General features: G+C 39.9%; 2 protein-coding genes across 3 annotated transcripts in view; one reads left to right on the top strand and one right to left on the bottom strand.

Moving 5' to 3' along the window:
* Window positions 1-12196, top strand: part of zdhhc6 (zinc finger DHHC-type palmitoyltransferase 6) — a 30790-nt gene extending 18594 nt beyond the window's left edge. For both annotated transcript variants that reach the window (XM_059947838.1, XM_059947836.1), the window contains exons 8-11: window positions 1717-1758; window positions 5287-5432; window positions 9652-9695; window positions 11836-12196. In XM_059947838.1, coding sequence (XP_059803821.1) covers window positions 1717-1758; window positions 5287-5432; window positions 9652-9695; window positions 11836-11939 — 336 coding nt within the window. In that variant the 3' untranslated portion in view covers window positions 11940-12196. The remainder of the gene's footprint in view (window positions 1-1716; window positions 1759-5286; window positions 5433-9651; window positions 9696-11835) is intronic.
* A 5579-nt stretch (window positions 12197-17775) lies between these two features.
* Window positions 17776-20728, bottom strand: part of acsl5 (acyl-CoA synthetase long chain family member 5) — a 52130-nt gene continuing 49177 nt past the window's right edge. The window contains exon 21 of the mRNA XM_059947835.1: window positions 17776-18665. Within this exon, the coding sequence (XP_059803818.1) occupies window positions 18525-18665 (141 nt within the window). The 3' untranslated portion in view covers window positions 17776-18524. The remainder of the gene's footprint in view (window positions 18666-20728) is intronic.

Raw genomic sequence — 20728 nt, 5'->3', positions numbered from 1 at the left:
ATTGGAGTGTAGAAGGTTGAGGGGGGATTTGATCGAGGTATTTAAAATTTTGAGAGGGATAGATAGAGTTGACGTGAATAGGCTGTTTCCATTGAGAGTAGGGGAGATTCAAACGAGAGGACATGATTTGAGAGTTAGGGGGCAGAAGTTTAAGGGAAACACGAGGGGGTATTTCTTTACTCAGAGAGTGATAGCTGTGTGGAATGAGCTTCCTGTAGAAGTAGTAGAGGCCAGTTCAGTTGTGTCATTTAAGGTAAAATTGGATAGGTATTTGGACAGGAAAGGAATGGAGAGTTATGGGCTGAGTGCGGGTAGGTGGGACTAGGTGAGATTAAGAGTTCAGCACGGACTAGGAGGGCCAAGATGGCCTGTTTCCGTGCTGTGATTGTTATATGGTTATATGGTTATTTGCATTAACAACCAACACACCTGAGTGTGTGCTGGGGCAGTCTACAAGCATTGCCAACAGGGCGTGTCCACAATGCTCGGCAGGACAAACAACAAAACAGCAGCAAAAACAAGCCCTGTTCCTCCCTCACCCCACCTCCACCTGTGCACATGAACTAACAGAGTCTCCTACTATCAGGACTCGTATTATTCAATGAAGCAGATTAGTGCTAATAAATCTCTGGTCTGTTTGGAATCTGACTGAGACTAAATTGGCTATTAAAGCATCAAGGAAAACAGCTTTGTTTATTTATTCAAGTCCAATAAAGCTCTGGGATTTCTGAATAGTTTAGACAGTAGTTTGTCAAAGGTTTGACGTGTATGTCACCAAGTGATGTTTCCTCTGCTGGTAAAATCAAGAAACTTGATGGATGGTGTTAGTATTTAAATTTTTTTGTTCATTTCATTGTATATTGGCTTCAAAACTGGTTATTCTGTTGACCAACGAGGACACAATCTTTGTACCAGCTATTGCAGGATGCAGAAGAACAGCTCATTGTAAACTCAACATTTGATTCCTTTCTGTGCCACCACAGCGGTGCTCTCTTCCCTGCTCAGAAAAAGCACTTACACCCCATCTGACAGCTGACCGCACAGTATGAATTAACAGCTGCAGATCCAGCTACTACAGCAGATCAAATTACAGACTAAAAGCATCAGTGATGCAATGCATGAAATTCTATTCCTTTTCCATTAGTCAAATACAGGTTAAATTTCTGACAGGAATTGAAAAAGAAATACTAACATCTAATCAAATGAAAAGTGGGAAGGATCAAAAAGGTAACAATTGACCCTTGAACTACCACCCACTATCTTAAGCCACATTAGGGTTATTTAGTTTCTCAGTGTTTCAGGATAATATCAGTTAATTTGGTAGTTGATGTGGAGATGAGTCTCTACCAAAGGTGTAAGGTGCTCCTTCCCTACGCTAGCCTTTAGGTCACCCTTGGCTAAGGTGTAACACCAATCAGGGTCACAAAGAGCCATGGGAGCAGCTGGTACATATCATAATTCCTGGTTATGCAACCACTGACACTAGGCAGACAATCTCTGAAGAGTGTTGATAATGTCTGGAGTCACCCGTCTTGTAAAGACACTGCCCAGAAGAAGGCAATGGCAAACCACTTTTGTAAAAAAAAACTTGCCAAGAACAGTCATGGTCGTGGAAGGACTACGATCACTTACTTCGTACGACAAGGCACATAACGAATAATCAGTTAATTGTGAAAAAATGATGTGACTTCATATGCTTTCTTTTACTTTTTACAGATAGAACAGCTGAAACAGAAAGCTGATAAACGAGTGAGAAGTGTAAGTACTGTACTGTCCATAGAATTTTGGCAGATGGCAGTATTTCGTAGATTTTCCTTGTAAAGTAGATGGTGTTAATCATTAATATTTATAACTAGTTGAGATTTCTGGTCACTTCTCAGATTTACATAACATGCACCTGCAACTTAATTTTTTTTCTGGTGGTGGGAGTAGTATGTAGTTGTGCTTTTCAGAGAAAACTTTAAACCTGGACTTGCTCTTGTAGGTTCTATAAAGGTTATTCTTCAACAGGACATACCGAAGTGGAATCTGTAAGGATAAAAATAAAACTGAAGACATGTAAGAATGCAAGCTGAGCAGCTGGCCTTTTTGAGTCCGTTCAGTCATTCGTTAAAATTATGGTTGATCTACTACTTCAATCCCAATTATCCAGCAACTGACCTCACAAATTTATGCAACTGAAAAGCAGAAATCTATCAATACGTTTTGAATGCACACAATGACTGAGCTTCCACTACCCTCTGTAGAATGGAACTCCTGTGGTTCACTACCCTCTGAAGAAAGTTCTGTCCTCATCCTTAAGGGTCTACCCATAATTCTAAAATTGGGCTCCCTTCCCCTGCCTTAGCCAGATGAAACAGATTCCCTATATCTACCTTGTCTGACCCTTTTTTTTAAAAAAAATGAAATTTCTTTCTTCAAATCTCCAGGGAATGCAATCCCAATCTAATAAACCTCTGCTTGTATAAAAAACCTGCATCTCTGGAACTATACAGGTGAATCATTGTGGCACCTTTTGTATTGAATCTCTTCTTCTGTAAAGGGACCAAAACTGTAAGTGAAGTCTAAGAACACTATGTATAAACGTAGAGGAGGCACCGGACACAATAGACAACCCCAGGTGAAGTGTTGCCTCACCTGGAAGGACTGTCTGGGGCCTTGAATGGAGGTGAGGAAGGTGGTGTACGATTAGGTGTAGAATTTAGGCCGTTCAGGGGGGACAAATGGACAAGGGAGTGAGCGATCCCTGTGAAAAGCAGATTATATTCCATCTGGGTAGTCGCCAACCTGATGGCATGAATATCAATCCCCCCTGGTGAACAAATCCCCCATTCACCATTCCCCACTCTAACTTCTACCTCTTCTCACTTGCCTATTACCTCCCTCGGATCCCATCTTTCTTCCCTTTCTCCTATGATTTACTCTCCTCTCCTATCGGATTCTCTCTTCTCCTGCCTTTGACTTTTCCCACCCACCTGGCTTCACCTATCAACTTCCAGCTATCCTCCTTCCCCTCCCTCTCCTTTTTTATTGGGGCATCCTCTTCCCCCCCCCCCCCCCACTACTGAAGAAGGGTCACAGCCTGAAACATCGACTATCTATTCATGTTCATAGATGCTGCCTGGCCTGCAAAATTACTTCAGCATTTTGTGTGTGTTGCTTTGGACCAGGAAATGGTTGGGATTTGTATTGTTCACAAAAGGCAATCAGACTGAAGGAAAAGCAATGTTTACCGTAGATTCCGGACTACAGAGCGCACCTGATTAAAAGCCGCACGCTCTAATTTTAGAAAGAAAATCAATTTTGTACTTGTACAAGCCGCACCGGATTTTAAGCCGCAGGTGTCCCACGTTGTAATATGAGATATTTACACAGAAAGATATTACACGTGAGGATTTTTTAACTTTTAATTAAATCCGTATGGTAACATAAACAGATATATATTGCAAATGCTTTTTTTCGAACAGTGCCTGTAACACAGCTACTTTTAAATATACATACGTATTGGTAACACACAAATTATGTTCCGTATACTTTTTTACTGAACAGTGCACGAACAACATTCCAATATCTCCTAACGACTGGTAAAAAAAAATATATATACTGCAGCCTACCAGGAAAAGTTATTGATCGCCTTCTTCATCTTCCTCCTGCGCACTAAAACCATCAAAGTCCTTCAGTGTCCGAATTGAATAAAAACCTAAGGATCTCGTCACTCACTTCAGTCTCTTCGTTGTCGCTCTCACTTGAGCGCACGCGGTCCTCTTCATCACGCAGCAGTCCAGCCTTTCGAAACCCGCTGGTGATGATGGATGTTGTGACACGGCTCCACGCATTTAGGATCCACTGGCAGACTTGAGTTAAAGATGCTCTTCGCATGCGTCCTGTTTTGGTAAAGGATTTCTCGCCGCTCGTCATCCAAGCCTCCCACTCAACGCACAGCGCCACTTTAAATGCCCGGTTCACGCTGATGTCCAGTGGCTGCAAATACTTCGTGGTGCCCCCAGGAATCACAGCTGGAATTGAGTTTGTACTCTTGATGGCAGCTTTCACTGAACTTTCATTGTCAGCCGCTTAAAAAATCACCATCAGTGGAAGCTTTAGTCCGGATGCTGTGCAGCTCAGAACACAAGTAAAATGCGTTCTCTCGGCCACTTGTTTTCAGTGTGATGGACGAGTCACCATTTTTATTTACAGTCCGAGTGAGAGGCAGGTCAAACGTCAAAGGTACTTCGTCCATATTTATGATATCATCTGGCCCGATGGAATTCTCCGCTATCTTTGTTTGAGTGAATGTGCGGAAGTTAGCAAGTTGTTCCTTGTGGTCGGGAGGGAGCTGCTGACACAGAGTCGTGCGTACCGTGATGGACAGGCCTTTTCATCTCATAAATCTAAAACACCACGCTGGCCCACCTCTAAAATCTTCGATTTTCATTTTAGCCTTCAGTCTGATCTGCACGGTGGAAACACTGCGGCCGCCTGCTCTCTGTGTGTTAACCCAGTCTTCAAGAAAGTTTTCAAGTTCGGGCCATCTGCTATGATTACCTCTGAAAGCTTTTGTCGTCTTTTTGCATTGACTCAGTTCTTCACGCTGGCGTCTCCACCGTCTCAACATCGATTTATTTATGCCAAGATTATGTGCAGCAGCTCGATTTCCTTCTTCAACCGCCAGATTGATCGCCTTTAACTTAAAAGCTGCATCATATGTTTTTCTTCGAGTGTTTTCCATGTTGATGAGGGTGAGTACAAATGACTGATTTACAATAATTTAATTGTGAAAGTGCGCTTGATTTATCGTACAATTTCATTGGACCTCTGTGACCTCTCTTTATTGGTCTACTGTTACGAGGCAAAATGTTTTTGGCGGCATGGAAAAAAAAACATGCATTAGCCGCACCTTAGTATAGGTCGCAGTGTTGCTGCAGTGTTCAAAGCGTGGGAAAAAAGTAGCGGCTTATAGTCCGGAATTTACGGTACTTGTATTATTTAATAGTGCATGTATTGAACAATATCACAATCTCTAGAAAAATATTAAAATTAAAAAGCATCTGTAATCATCGTTTTAGATTTCATTTATCATTTGTGGAATGCCTGGCTTACTATCAGTAAATATAGATCATAAGTTGTGATTACAAGAACACCACATGTATTTGATTATCAGACCTAAATTTGTAGATGAGTATTTTTCATAGCTGTATTGATTGACTGGAATCATTTTATCTGTTCACAATGAAAGTATGATGTTTGTGCTTTATTTGATTTGTACTTTGATCCTATTACTGGCAGGTTCAATACAAAGTGATTGAAGATTACAATGGAGCTTGCTGTCCTTTAACAAAAGGTTTCAAAACATTTTATAGCACACCTTGTACTGAAGAACCCAGAATTCAGCTGAAGAAAGGAGAATTGATTTCAGCCACAAGGGGTTTGAAGTAAGTTGAGCAAAATTTTTGATCATATCATGGAATGTTGCAAGGGTTTTGGAATTAATATACTACTTTAGCAGTTATGTCCAGATGACTACTTTCCACTTCCAATTCTGGGCCAACTTGATGTCGTTCAAAGCATTGTTGCCAGTGTTACGATGAGCCCTGCTCACTTAATCTACATTGGCTTCTTGTTAAGCAAAGTTTAAAATTTTCATCATTGTTTTCAAATCCCTTCATGGTCCATCTCCTCTTGTTATCTCCTCCATCACTATTATCTAGATCGCGGCATTCTTCCAGTCCAAGTCCTCTAATCATCCCAAATCTCAGCACTACTACAGGGTCTCAAAACCGAAATGTTGACCATCTTCTTTTTTCTCCACTGTCCCACCAAGTTCCTCCAGCAGGTAGTTTATAGAAATCAACAAACAGAAAGAGGTCCTGTAGTCCACAAAATCTGTGATGATCATGTCAATTGCCCTGTCTGCACAAGGTCTATATTCCTCCAACCCCTACCTGTTTAAATGCCTAAATAACCTTTAACTGTTGCTATCATATCTGATTTCACTAGCTCCCCTGCCAGTGCATTCCAACTGTCTATCACTTTTCAAAGAAAAAATCTTGCCTTGCTAATCTCCTTTCAAACTTTCCGAGACTTTCTCATTTCAAATCTAAGCCCTCTAGTATTTGAGATTTCCACCTAGGAAAATGACTTCCAATTCTCTAGGCTATAACTTTAAATTCCTAGGTATTATTATTTTGGAGGACCTGACCTGGGCCAGCCATAAGATATAGGAGCAGAATTAGCCCATTTGGCTCATCAAATCTGCACAGCCATTTCATCGTGGCTGATCCATTTCCTTCTCAGCCCAAATTCCATGCCTTCTCCCTGTATTCCTTCATGCCCTGATTAATCAAGAATCTGTTAACTTCTGCTCTAAATATACCCATTGACTTAGCCTCCAAAGCTGCCTGTGGCAACGAATTCCACAGATCACCACTCTCTGGTTAAAGAAATTTCTCCTCATCTCTGTTTTAAATGGACATTCCTCTATTCTGAGTCTGTGTCATCTGGTCTTAGACTCCCCCACCATAGGAAACATCCTCTCCACATCCACTCTGTTGAGCCCTTTCAACAGTTGATAGCCTTCAATGAGATTCCCCTTTCATTCTTCTGAATTCCAGAGCCATCAAACGCTCCTCATATAATAAGCCTTTCAATCCTGGAATCCTTTTTGTGAACCTTCCTTTATTTCTACTCTTTGACTCCTGCCAATCAGCCAAGGCTTTATTGATGCTCGTATAATTCCTGTAATACTATGGGCTCTTAACTAGTTAAGCAGCCTCGTGTGGCAGCTTTTCAAAGGCCATCTGAAAATCCAAGTGATCAACATCCATCGAATCTCCTTTGTCTGTCCTGCTTGCTTTTTCTTCAAAGAATTGTTACAGATTTGTCAGACAAGATTTTCCCTTAAGAAAATCATGCTGACTTCATCCTACTTTATCTTGTGTCTCCAAATATCCCAAAGCCACTGTTGGGACCACTTCTGTTCACATTTTATGCCATTTATGTGGATGATGGAATTGATAGCCTTGTGGCCTTGTTTGTGGAAATAAAAAAGGTATGTGAAAAGGTTAATGTTGTGATAATAATAAGGGATTTTAATATGCCAATAGATTAGGAAAATCTAGTTGGTGCTGGATTCCAAGAGATCACTGGCCTCCTAAGGGTTCCTTAATCTAAGCTTCCTAATCAAATCTACAAGGTGGCTTTTTAGAGATGCTTGTGGTTGAGCCCATTGGAGGAATGGCAGTTCTGGACTGGATGTTATGCAATGACCCAGATTTGATTAGGACGCTTAAGTGAAGGAATCCTTAGGAAGTAGGGATCATAATAATGATAGAATTCACCCTGCATTTTGAGAAGGAGAAGAAAAGATTAAATTTATTGGAGTAAAAGGAATTATAAAGGCCTGGGAGAGCAGCTAGCCGAAGTTGATTGGAAGGGGACACTAACAGGGATAACGGCAGAACAGCAAAGTCTTCTGCTTTATGGGGGAAATTCGGAATTCAGAAGGCACAGGAAAGATAGGTCCCAGAGATGAACTATTCTGAAGGCAGGAAGACACAACATGGCTGACAAGGGAGGTAAAAGACAGCATAAAAGCAAAAATGGGGGCATATAATGTAGTAAAAATTAGTGGGGAAGTAGAGGACTGGGAAGCTTAAAACCGACAGAAAGCAGCTTAAAAAAAGGTGAAAAGATGAAATATGAACATAAGCTAACCAATAATACAAAAGAGGATACAAAAACTATTTTTCAGATATATAAAGCAAGACCAGAGTAGACTGGGCCACTGAAAAAATGACGATGGAGGAGATAGTAATGGGTGACTATGGGAGTAATGGGAGGTTGTAATGGCAGATGAAATTAATAGCTATTTTGCATCACTGTGGAAGACACTAGTAGAATGCCAGAAGTGTGAGAATGCCAGGGGGCAGTATTGCTATTACTAGGGAGAATGTGCTTGGGAAACTGAAAAGCCTGGCAGTAGTTAAGTCACCTGGATTAGATGGACTACACACCAGGGTTCTGAAAGAGGTAGTTGAAGAGATTGTGGAGGCATTGGTAATAATATTTCAGGAATTAAAAGAATCTCCAGTGGTTCCTTAGGACTGGAAAATTGCACATCTTACTTTAAGATGGGAGGGAGGCAGAAGAAAGGAAACTTTAAGCCAGTTAGCCTGACTTCAGTGGTTGGAAAGATGTGGGAGTCTATTATTAAGGATGAGTTTTGGGGTATTTGGAGGCACATGACAAAAAGGGCTGAAGTCAACATGGGATTCTTTGAGGAAATAACAAGCAGAATAGACAAAGGAGTGTTAGTGGATGTTGTTTATTAGGATATTTAGAAGGTCTTTGACAAGGTCCTGCAGATGAGGTTGCTTAAAAAGATAAGAGACCATGGTATTACAGGAAAGGTACTTGCATGGGTAGAAGATTGGCTGACTGGCAGGAAGCAAAGAGTGGGAATATAGGGGGCCTTTTCTATCGGCTGCTGGTGACTAGTGGTGTGCTGCAGGGGTCGTGTTGGGATGACTTTTCACCTTGTATGACTGTGATTTGGAGGAAGGAATTGAAGGCTTTGTGACCAGAGTTGCAGATGATATAAAGACAGGTTGAGGAGCAGATAGTGTTGATGCAGGGTGTATGAAGAAGACAGACTGGGGGAATTGGTAAAGAAGTGGCTGATGGAATATAATATATAATGGTCATGCACTTTAGCAGAAGAAATAAAAGGTGTGGGCTGTCCTAGATTGGGTGAACATTCAAAACTCAGAGGTGCAAGGTACTTAGAGTCCTCATAGAGGATTCCCTCCAGCTTTACTTACAGGTTGAGTCAGTGGTAAGGAAGGCAAATGCAGTGTTAGCATTTGTTTCCAGAGGACCAGAACACAAAAGCAAGACTTTAAAAGGCATTGGTCAGACCACATTGTGAACAGTTTTGGGCCACTTATTTAGGAAAGGATGAACTGCCATTAGAGAGGGTCCAAAGGATGTTTATGAGAATGATCCTAAGAATGAAAGAATTAAATATGAGGAGCATTTGATAGCTCTGAACCTGTACTTGCTGGGTTTAGATTGAGCAGGGATCTCATCGAAACCTATTGAAAATTGAAAGGTCTGATAAAGTGGATGTGGAGAGATGTTTCCTGTAGTGGCAAGTCTAGGACCAGAGGGTACAGCCTCAGAGTTAAGTGTTGTTAGTTTAGAATACAGATGAGAAAAAATATTTTTGCCAGATGGTGGTGAATTTGGGGAATTCATTGCCACAGGCAGCTATGTAGGCCAGGTCATTGGATATATTTAAGGTGGAGTTGGATAAGTTCTTGATTAATCAGGACATCAAAGGGTTACAGGGAGAAAGCTGGTGAACAGTGGTTGAGAGAGATAATAAATCGGCCATTATCAAATGGCGGAGCAGGCTTTATGAGCTGAATGGCCTGATTCTGCTCTTGTGTCTTACGGTAATGTTGTAATTGAATTATTTAATGAACTGCTGATTCTAAATTGAGGCTGAAACAATTTAAGGAAAAAAGTTTAATTTTGTATATTTGAATTAAAACTGCAAGTTGTAAGTGTGGTGTGGACAAATTGGAAAAAAATAGAATGAGTATTTTATTGATTAATTTTAATTATCATTTAATTAACATTTCTCTTCAGGCACTGGATGTATGGTGACAAGAACTTGAAGAAAAATGCCCATGGTAAGTAAACTTAGAACCTTACTTCTCAGAGACAATGTGTCTTGGCTTATTTGAATCTCATTACGGCATTGCTTAGAGCTTCAAAGTAATCAATGTAAAATATTTTGTCTGCTATTTAAACTTTGTGTGTTCGTTAGGTTAATTACCTGAATATGTATTTTTCAGAATTGGATTGTAATTAGAATGTTGCTTCAGTTCTTTAGATGTTTCAATATATGAATAATATTGAGCTGCTGGACTGAAAGAACAGTAATGTATGTAGTTGCTCATCAACCAAGGATTTTTACCTGTTCATCAACTTGACTTGCTGAGATCCTTGGTCTTCAAAATTGATTTCATCCACTTGAGTAATCATCCCTTAATAGACTACTGGATGGGATTGATTGTGTTTTATTTTGCACAATGTTCTGAGGGGTTGAATGTTATCTGATCATACAAGTCAAAGTTACAAAACATCTCTTGGGAAAAATGCTGAAAATACTCAGCTATATTCCCCAGTCTGATGAATGGCATTGACCTGAAACAATACTGTTTCCATTTTCCACAGAAATTTCTTGACTTCATCAGCATTTTCTGTTTTTTTTTATTTTAAAGGGCTTGTTTTTTATTAAAGATTTATTTTTTTTTTAAATCTCAATTCACCTTGTATTAAGTTTATTTATTCAAAGCTTTTAAATTCTGTGATGCTGATGTTGTTCAAGACTTCCTGTAAAATTCTGACACCATGCTAATTGAAGTGTTTTGTTGGGGAACAACTTGTAGGTAAAAATTAGGTATGTTTAACAAGAATGGGACAATTTGTAGACCCTGAAATGATCTGCAGTACTATTCTCAATACATTGTATTGCTGTGGCAGCATCTCTAGTTGGAACTAGGAAAGATTCTGATACTTGCATAATAACAAAACTAATAAATTAGGAACTAGACCAGGAATTACTCCTCCATCCTGCTTTGTCCATTTAATGAGTTGAGCCTTTTCTGATCATAACCACCCACTGATAAATTAACCTTTCATCCTTTGCTTAATTAGCAATTTCTACATTAAAATTATCAAAGATTCTGCTTCCATTCCTCTGAAGAAGAATATAGTAGAGTCATAGAGTAATACATCACCTACAGACTATTCAGCCCATCCACTCTATGCTGACCACAGCATCCTTGCTAGCTGCATTTGCAACACTAGGCCTTTCAATTTGAATAAGGTTAAACAATAGATGGAAACGTAAAAATTAAGGCGAAGCTCATACAGTGTGGTCTGTTTCTTGAAGACCCTTTAGAATAATTTTCTTTCCATTTGGCTTGTACAGATTCTTAAATACAAGAGGTTTTACATCCAGTATATGAAAGGAATCAAGCTACACAACTTGTTGGCATTACATTTCAAAAAATATACAACAAAACTTGCATGCCGAATACCTGCTCCATGACCAAATATAGTCTGGATACCAAAAAGCTGGTCGACATTGATACCCCACAACTATATCTCTATCAATATTTGGTGCCATGACAAAAACTAATGAATATATTCTAGGGCACAGATTGTCATCTGACAAAGTTGGTGTCAAGATTGGAAAGCCAACTGTCACCTGCAGTATAATGATCAGAATCAATTCATAATTTTTATGTTCTGTAAGTTTCAGATAATTTCCCTTGGTAATTGTCCTAACTCCACCGTGGATGGTCCCAAGCCCAGCTGCAAAAGGAGGAGGGTTGGGCATGAGGCTAGCAACCCCATCCTGTTAAAACCCAGAGCTAAGAAATGCCAACAGAGGCTGTGGCGACCTCATCTCTGGGCAAGGAAGGATACACCAAGAAAGGTGGGCTACACCTGGAGCCTACTTGAAGAACTTGCAGGATGGAGGACTCCTGCCCCAGTGGGGGTGATGGGCTTAACAACAATTGTGGTCCTACTTATTAATAGCTAGGCCTTGGGTATTCTACCTTATAGTTTTAGAAGCTGTCATCCCATAATTGATCTTGCAGCTCTAAGGATAAGCTGAGGAAGAACTTAGCAAGCCAAGAGACTCTTTATATTCCCATTTTAAAAAACATACAAGGAAAAAGGCAATTTGTAAATATCTTGGAGAGAATAATTGTTGTTTCAATGACTTTTAATAATACTAAATTTTTCTTTAAACAGTTGGAAAGCATGAACGAGGCTGGTTCCCAAGAAAGTGTGTGGAGAAATACTCAAATGGTCCTGCCACAGATAAAAAATCAGAAGAGGATAAAAAGAATTTCTGATACTACTGGTGCCAGTTTTCCAACAGCAGAGTTAATAATGGCCTTCTACAGAACCTCCTTTCCTTGGCTTAAAGTTTCTTTTCCACATTTAATTCCTACTTGACTTATTTTGATAAAGCAATTGTTTTCCTAAGCATTTCTTTTATAAGCAAAGAAATTCCTTTAAAATTTCCAATGTTTATGACAACCTAATTATGGTGATAGAGATTTGAGAGATGATTCACAATTTTAAAATAATAAATTCCTTTTCATATGCATTTATGTGATCTAGTTTTGCTATGAAACTATGGAAGCAATTTCCTGGGATAAATTGGGACAATTAAATCAATGTACAACTCCTTAATCACATCCATGCCTCCACTTTTGATTCTATCTCCCACTAAAAGCCATTATGCTCTTTCAGCCTGGTCACCCCTTCTGGTTAAGCACATCTTGGCCAGATATTCTTAATTGGGCCCCTCAGCTTCATGTTCACATCAAACGCAATGCCACCTGTTTGAATGGCATTGCTGAACTTTATTAAAGGTGGTTGTCTTTACCTTTTTTATAAATTAACATAGCATTCAAATTATAACAAAATCAATGTCTTGAAATTTAAATTCAGTTTTCCTTTGGGTTCAGTAAACTTTGTGCTATCTAATGAGCAACAGAAAAGTTCTAATTTGGGTAGGAAATATCTGAAAATCCATTGACTGATTAGCATCAAGGCAGCATCTCAGCTTTAAAAAAAAACACATACAAAAAGTGATAAGGAAACGGCGAGATTGCTGCCCGATGCGCCACAAGGCACATGTGATCACTGACTGATCACCTATAGGGTGGTATAAGCTTAAAATGCTATTCAAGTTATTGAAATGTATCAATGAATACATTGATTATATCTACAATGCTGCTTGTACCCATTGACTACAGAGCACCTTCTGCCTTACCAAATTATTTTGTGTGTGAGTGATTGATTCTGTTCAACATCCAGCCATGGGGGAATTGTTACGATTTATTTTATGGGACAGGGTAACAGATTATCAAGGTTGTAAGAAATAATTTTTGTCAAGTCTCAGCCCTTTTTAATGGTGGTAAGGGATTTTATATAAAAGTTTGGAAAAGGTACTTTGGTATCATACAAAATAGCATTCATGGTATTGGTGATCTCAGTCTGGATTCATTAACGGGTATTTCTAATGTTTTATTAATATTGATTTATTCAGTGTTTCATAATCTATTAATAATTTGGACAGAAGACTACAAAAATAGGTTACAAGGGAGTATAGACAGGTTAACTAAAAGGACGAGAAAAACAAAATCTCTTCTTTTGAAAGGAGAGAATGGAAATTGAGTTGTTGAGTGAAGTTCTACTCAAAATCAGTTAGGATGGAGGTACAATACAGCCCTGGTGTATTTAACTGAGGACAGAAGGGAAAAACAATATAATTCTGGAATAGAGATTACATACTGTAGTTAAAAAATTTAACTTGCCTAAATTTCCCTAAATGTGAGTAATCTTAATGTCAAATGCAACTCCTTTATTCAAAGAGATAAAGCTGAAAGTATGGGCCAGTCAGCTTTACATCTGTTATTAGGGAAAATGTTACAAGTTCTTATTAAGGCACTTTTTAGCAGTGTCTTTGAGTTCATGGCAGTCAAAGTCAATGTCACTTTATAAAAGAAAATCTGATTAATGTATTGGAATTCTTTGAAGTAGGACACACTGTAGATGGAAGGGGGTTCAATGGATGAAGCAAACTTTGATTTCTCAAACACACCTAAAAACAATGTTGTTTCAAAGCATATTTTCAGAAAATAAAAACTTGTGTAATAGAATGCAACAAAGTTCAAAGTGAAATTATCAAAGTATGTATATGCTTTCATATTCTACCTTGAGATTCATTTTCTTGCATGCATTTACAGGGAAAAAAATCAATAGAATTTACAAAAAAGACTAAACAGAAACAAAGACTGGCAAACATTAGTTATGCTCACAGAAACGTTTGTAAACTGAGTGGATTATTGCTCAGAGCATAATCCAATCTGTTTGGTTTCTTCAAGGAAACCACACCATGAGCATCAAATACTAAACTGGAAGAGCAAATGAATTGCTGCTTCATCTGAAAAGAGTTCAGGTCCTTGGAATGGTAGCACAGAAACAAAGGAGGCTGTGGTCAGGTGGAATGCAGAAAGGAACACATGATTTTCAAAAAGAATAGTGATAATGTGTCAAAGGGGAATTATAATGGGACAGGGAGAAAAGGTTGTAGGTGTGTAAATTTATTTAACCATTTATTGAAATAGTACGTGCAACAGGCCCTTTCAAGCCACCAATTAATCATAGCCTACTCACAGGACCATTTACAATGATCAATTAACCCACAATTTGGTAGGTCTTTAGACTGGAAGGAAACTCACACGGTCACAGGGAGAGCATAGAAACTTACAGATAGCAGCGGGAATTGAACGTGGGTCACTAGTACTGTAAAGCATTGTGCAAGCCACTACACTACTGAGCCTCAGAATACAGAATAGTTACAGTTATTTGACATTTTTAGAATTATGTGCAGTGGGTGCTGGAAATCGGAGATGAGAATACAATAGTTACCTGCAGAAGATAAACTCATGATTGGATTTGGAAGGCTGGAATGTGCCTTTTTGGAAGATAAGGTTATTTTCCTCAAGCTGTTTTGGAACAAAGGTAGGTGGATTTCACAATGAACCTGGGCTGGAGAATTAAGATAAAGACAGATAGAAATTCAGCATTATACCAGTAGAATGTCTGGAGGGATTCCACAAAATGAAAGCAATCTGAATTTAGTGGGTGCAATATAACCCATTTACACTGAATGGAATGACCAATAAATTTCTGCTTCATAAGATGTGTCTGAGGCTTCAGGTGACAGGTTTTGGGCTCCTACAGTTTCAGGGAAGATGCTGCTGCAAGGTAAGTGGATTCTGGTACAAGTCGGGGGGGAAATGTGATTGGGAGTATATGGTTACTTTGGAAATTCAAAAGAGATGATGAAAATGAGACTCTCTTCACATCAGTGATCTCAAAAATAGAATCAGTTGAATGTATCAGAGCAATATTATTGTGCATAAAAGTGGTCCATCCAACCTAGAGCAACACACAAAATGTTGCGGAAATGCAGTATCTATGGAAATTAATGAACAGTCCATGGTTCAGGCAGAGACCCTTCTTCAGGTAAGGCGGGGGAAGAAACCAGAGTTAAAAGTTGGGGGGAGGAGGAGGAGGACAAGCAAAAAGATAGCAGGTGAAGCCAGATGAGTGTGTTTTGGGGGGGGGGGGGGAATGAAGTAAGAAGCTGGAAGGTGATGGGTGGAAAAGGCAAAGGGCTGGAGAAGGAGGAGTCTGATAGAGTGGGTCAGAGGAGAACGGGAAAGAGATTGGGCTGTAGGAGGAGGTGATAGAGAGAAAAGGTAAGAGGATAAAGTGGGGGATAGAGGAGGGAATAAAAACTACCAGAAAGAAAAATCGATGTCTATACCATTAGATTGGAGGCTACCCAGACAGAATATGTGGTGTTGCTCCACCCTGACAGAGGCCTCATTGTAGCAAAAAAGGCAGCCATGGACCATAGTTTGTCCACTGAGAAATTACACTTTTGGCGGATGGAGTGGAGGTGCTTGACAAAGCAGTCTCCCATTTTAAGTTGAGTCTTACCAGTGTAAAGGATGCCACATTGGGAGCACTGGATATAGTAGATGACGCCAACAGATTTGCAGGGAAAGTGTTGCCTCACCTGGAGGAATTGTTTGGGGCCGTGAATGGAGGTCTGATCCATTATGTCTATACCTAACAAAATAAAAATTGCTAAATGCATTTTCCTGATCTTGGTCCAGGGGTTTCCTGTTTGTAGCAGTAAATTAATACTATAAAACACTAATGATTCTAAATCTATCATTCTCTTCAAGCAGATCCTCACCAGCCTCAGGATACTTGGTTACTTTCCCATTAAGCCTACACTTTTCATCATCCAAGGCAAAACAAAAGAAAGATCATTGTGCAACCATCAGCAAATATCCCAATAACTGATACTACAATTGAAAGGAGGACGGTAATTCTTTGAGATACTGCTATTAAGTTGATATCTCCCTTTAGTCATTGAAAATTGTTCCGTGATTGGATTGGGTTAAACTGGGGGTTGCTGGGTGATGTGGCTTGAATGGACAGAGGGCCTATTCTGTGCTGTATCTCAATAATAAGATAAACTCATCTCTTATTCTCACCATGCCATTCCCTTTCTCATTCTGACATGATGGTCCATGGCTTTATCTTCTGCCACAATGAGGCCACTGTCAGGGTGGAGGAGAAGCAACACATTCTTTCCAGGTAGCCTCAAATCTGATGGCATGACCATTAATTTCTCCTGGTTTAAAAAAATCCTCCCCTGCTCTTCTATTTCCTACTCTTGCCTGTCATCTTCCTGTCTGCCTATCACATCCCCATACAGCCCCTCTTCCTCCCCTTTCTCCTATGATCCACTCTCCTATACTATCAGGTTCCTTCTTCTCTGCCCCCTACCCTTTCCATCTATCACCTTGAGTTTATTTCTTTTTTTCAGCCTATTCAACCCCTTGATGATAGGGTAGTGCAGTGGCACAGTATAGTTACTGTCTTATAGCACCAGTGACCCAGGTTCAGACATAGTCCTGCAAAAAACGCCATCCATCACAACACACGCAAAATGCTGGAGGAACTCATCAGGACAGGCAGCATCTTTGGAAATGGATAGACAGTCAACATATTGGGCTGAGACCCATCTTCAGGACTGGAAAGCAAGTGGGAAGACACCGGAATAAAAAGGTGGGTGGAGCGGGAAGAGGTTAATGTGTGGGTGGGAAAGGTCAAGGGCTGGAGAAGGAATCTGATTGGAGAGGACAGTGAACCAGAGGAAGAAGGGAAGGAGGGGATGACCCAAGGGGGAGTAATAGGTAGGTGAGAAGAGACAGAAGTTAAAGTGGGGAATGGAGGAGGGGTGAATTTGTTTACCAGAAGAAGAAATCAATATTTATGCCATCAAACCGGAGGATACCTAGAGGAATACAAGGTGTTGCTCCTCCAACCTGAGGGTGGCCTCATCTTGGCGCAAGAGAAGGCCATAGAACAACATGTGGGAGTGGGAATCGGAATTAAAATGTTTGGCCACTGGGAAGGCCGACTTGTGGTGGATGATATGGAATGATGAACTAGTCCTCCAATTTACGATGTTTATCACTAATGTAAAGGTGGCTGCACTGGGTGCACCGGACTATCTATCACCTTGCCTAGTTCATCCATTCTATTCCATGAGATACTTTCAACCAAAATGAAACTAATTTATAGCTGCCTCTCTGCCACTCAAGGCTCCACTAGCATCAAAAAACCTCAACTCAATACTAAGTTCAGTAGCAATATATCATGCTTTTTGGACAATCATTAGCTGTGGTCCCTCAGTTTATAAGCATATGCACCTTATGGATAAGCATATTTGAATTATGTTAATACTTTTAATTACTTTATAATTTAAGCATGCTACTTAATCCTTTACATATAATTTCAAAACAATTCAAAATGGTTTAAATGCTTTTGACATTGTTTTTAAAAACAGGACTCAAATGGTTTCATTTAATATCAGAGAATGTATACGTGTCCAACCTGAAGCTCTTGCTCTTCAGACATCCACAAAGAAAGAAACTCCATAGAATGAATTATAGAAATACCAGAACACCAAAGCCCTCTTCACCCTCCTATCGCACAAGCATTGACCCTCCCCCTCTCCTACTTGCACCAACAGAAACAATGCCCCCACACCCCCCCCCCACCATGCAAGTAATAGCAAAAGCCCCCAAAGAGATCTTAATCTAGAATCCACCAGAAAACTACAGTCCATAACACAGCGCTTTGGTATCTTGGACAGGCTCTCGCTCTCCATTGACGGAGTGAGAGGTTGCTCCTGCAGTAAGTAACGAGAGTGAAAATCTGATCTGGTGTTGCAATCTTCCATGTTGCTTCTTCAAGCCCCCCATCTCAGTGTCCAACAGGCTCTCACTTTCCATAAAAAGGCTGTCGGGGCATTTTTAGATGGGCCTCAGTGGTATTTCTCCTAAGATTTAGCCACCTCTGACTATTTTGCCTGACTGTACTTTTCATGTATGTAGGATTAAATCATTTAATTCTCCACCCGGAGCAGAAGTCTAGGCAAGTGTGCATTTAGGCAAGTGGAGTTTAGTAACATCAATTCCTATGTATGAAAGAATTATCTGAAATATAGATAGTCTTTATTTGATTTAATATCATAAGCAAAGAATTTTTAAAATACAAAATCTGTTCTTATGTTGAATAAAATGCTCCATTTTATTCAATGGGTCAAATAATGGCTCCAATGGCTTCTTGACCAGTAAACATTTTTTTGCCATTTCTGGCTGTTGTAAAATACCATTTTAACAGGACTCATTTTGAACTTTGACAAACACAAACATGTTATCTGGAAAAAAGACATTTTTTGGGGAAAAAATTTCAGCACTGTCTACATTTCCAATGTTCTTTTCAACATGTCCAAGATATGAAACCATCATTGTCAATGTACTGGAGGAAACCTATGCCTGTGTTTTTCCATAGAGGTGGTCAATCTGCTTTTTGAAAAATTTGTTTAGTTCTAATCTTTTAGCCTTCAGTGTTGGGGTCAGGAGTCCATTTTCAATAGAGAACATCTGTGTGTGCAGATACAAGTCCTTTACCTAGAAAAGACGATGAAAGCATTTAGACCAAAAATCTGTGCAGTCCTACAATGTCAATAAGCAACCAAGTTGAATCAACAGTTCTGAGTCAAAATTACACTTTTTGGATATACAATTTCATCTTTTATTACTAAAATATACTGTATTGAGGCAGTTAACATTTAAAGTTTTAATGCACATCAAAACCTAACTGTTAACTGTCTCAATATACCAAAGAAGGCAGCTTTTGATCAGTCCATTGTCTTAATACAACTCCCTGTGTTCTCCCCATCAGACCAAACTTACTTCAGCTGCAACACATACAACACGCTGGAGGAACTCATGGCATGGTTTTGACATGGACATTGAATTCTCCAACTTCTGGTAATTCTTCCCTCTCACTTCCCCCATCCCAGTTTCACTCTGCCTATCACCTCTCTCATGATTCTGCCTTCTTCTACTACACAGTGTTTTCCCCTTACATTCCTTCTTCACCTTTCCTGCCTATCCCCTCCCTGCTTACCTTCCCCCACCCCTTGATCTTTCCTCTGATTGGTTTTTCACCTGGCACTACCAGCCTTCTCCTTCCCACCCTCCCCCCACCTTCTTTATAGGGCCCCTGTCCCCTCCCTCTTCAGTCCTGATGAAGGGTCTCGGCCCGAAACGTTGACTGCTCATTTTCACGGATGCTGTTCGACCTGCTGAGTTCCTTCAGCGTGTTGTACATGTTGCTTTGACCACAGCATCTGTAGTGTACATTGTGTTTACTTCAGCTGCTCTGCTTCAGACTATTTTCTATGGTACCCCACATTAACATTGTGGGAGCTTCCAGTCCAATGTCATTGATAAGCAATAAGCAGCAACTAAATCTCAATTGCAGCTGAGTCAAGATCAATATTGATTATTTGACAGCTGCACCTTGTAGACACAGGTGCCTTGAGACCACACACTTGACATAATGGATTCCACTTCATATTTGGTTCATGAAAATAAACCCAGTATTTACACAAACCATTTTTGACAAAGACTGCCACTCAATGGCCAACCAACCAACGGTCCTTTGGAATGCTCCATCCATTTAGAACAGAGATAAGGAGGAATTTATTTAGCTAGACAATGGTGAATCCAGGGAGGCCGTCTTTGTATATATTTAAGAGAGAGGTTGATAGATCCTTGATCTGACAGGGCATGAAAGGATATGGGGAGAAAGCAAGAGATTGGAGCTGAGAAGGAAGTGGATTAGTCAAGATGAAGTGGCGGAGCAGACTCGATAAGCCAAATGGCCTAATTTTGCTCCTGTATCTTATAGTCTATGGGGTGTGGAAGGAATCCAGAGCACGCAGAGAAAACCCACACAGTGACAGGGAGAATGTTCAGAGTTTATACAGATAGCACTGAAGGTCAGCATTGAACTTGGACAACTGGATCTGCAAGACAAGTGATACAATTTTTGGAAGACTGGTATCTTGTAACAATACCGAAAGCAGAATGTTACCTCCAAGTTCATTATGTGTTGCAAAACGTAGAGATAGGGAGAAAAGAAAATTAATTACACACGTGGCTAGTAGGTCAGAACGAATGGCAGGCATCCAAGTTTAATGAGGTTTCAGGATAACGAGGGATTGTTATGCAAAATTTAAAAAGAAAGTAATGTTTCTCAGAAAATACCCATACAGTCAGTTCAAGGTCAGCCACGGCTGATTGGAATGTTTCTGGAAATAGATAAGCCTCCATTAAAAATATTGTTTTGCAAGTGCCAATCATTCTTTTGTTCTTTCTGTGTCAAAGTGAGTGCCATTGCTATTAGTAAGGAGAACGTGTTTGGGAAGCTGAAAACCTGAAGGTTATGAAGTCACTGGACCAGATGGACTACACTCCAGTGCTCTGAAAAAGGCAGCCGAAGAGATTGTGGAGGCGTTAGTAGAGCTGTAATGTTTAACCACAAATTTATCATAACTCTGTTTTAAAAAAAGATTTGAAACTCTTTTTCCTCAAAGAAGCTTGAAATGTGTGAGACATTGACAGTGATGTTTAATTCTAGGTTCTCCTACAAATATTTCTATCTACCTTCCCAAAAACCCTCA

This window comes from Hypanus sabinus, chromosome 22, assembly GCF_030144855.1.
Source record: "Hypanus sabinus isolate sHypSab1 chromosome 22, sHypSab1.hap1, whole genome shotgun sequence".
NCBI classification, from domain to species: domain Eukaryota; kingdom Metazoa; phylum Chordata; class Chondrichthyes; order Myliobatiformes; family Dasyatidae; genus Hypanus; species Hypanus sabinus.
The sequence above is the reverse complement of the archived record's forward strand: the minus strand, read 5'-3'. Positions and strand labels throughout refer to the sequence as shown.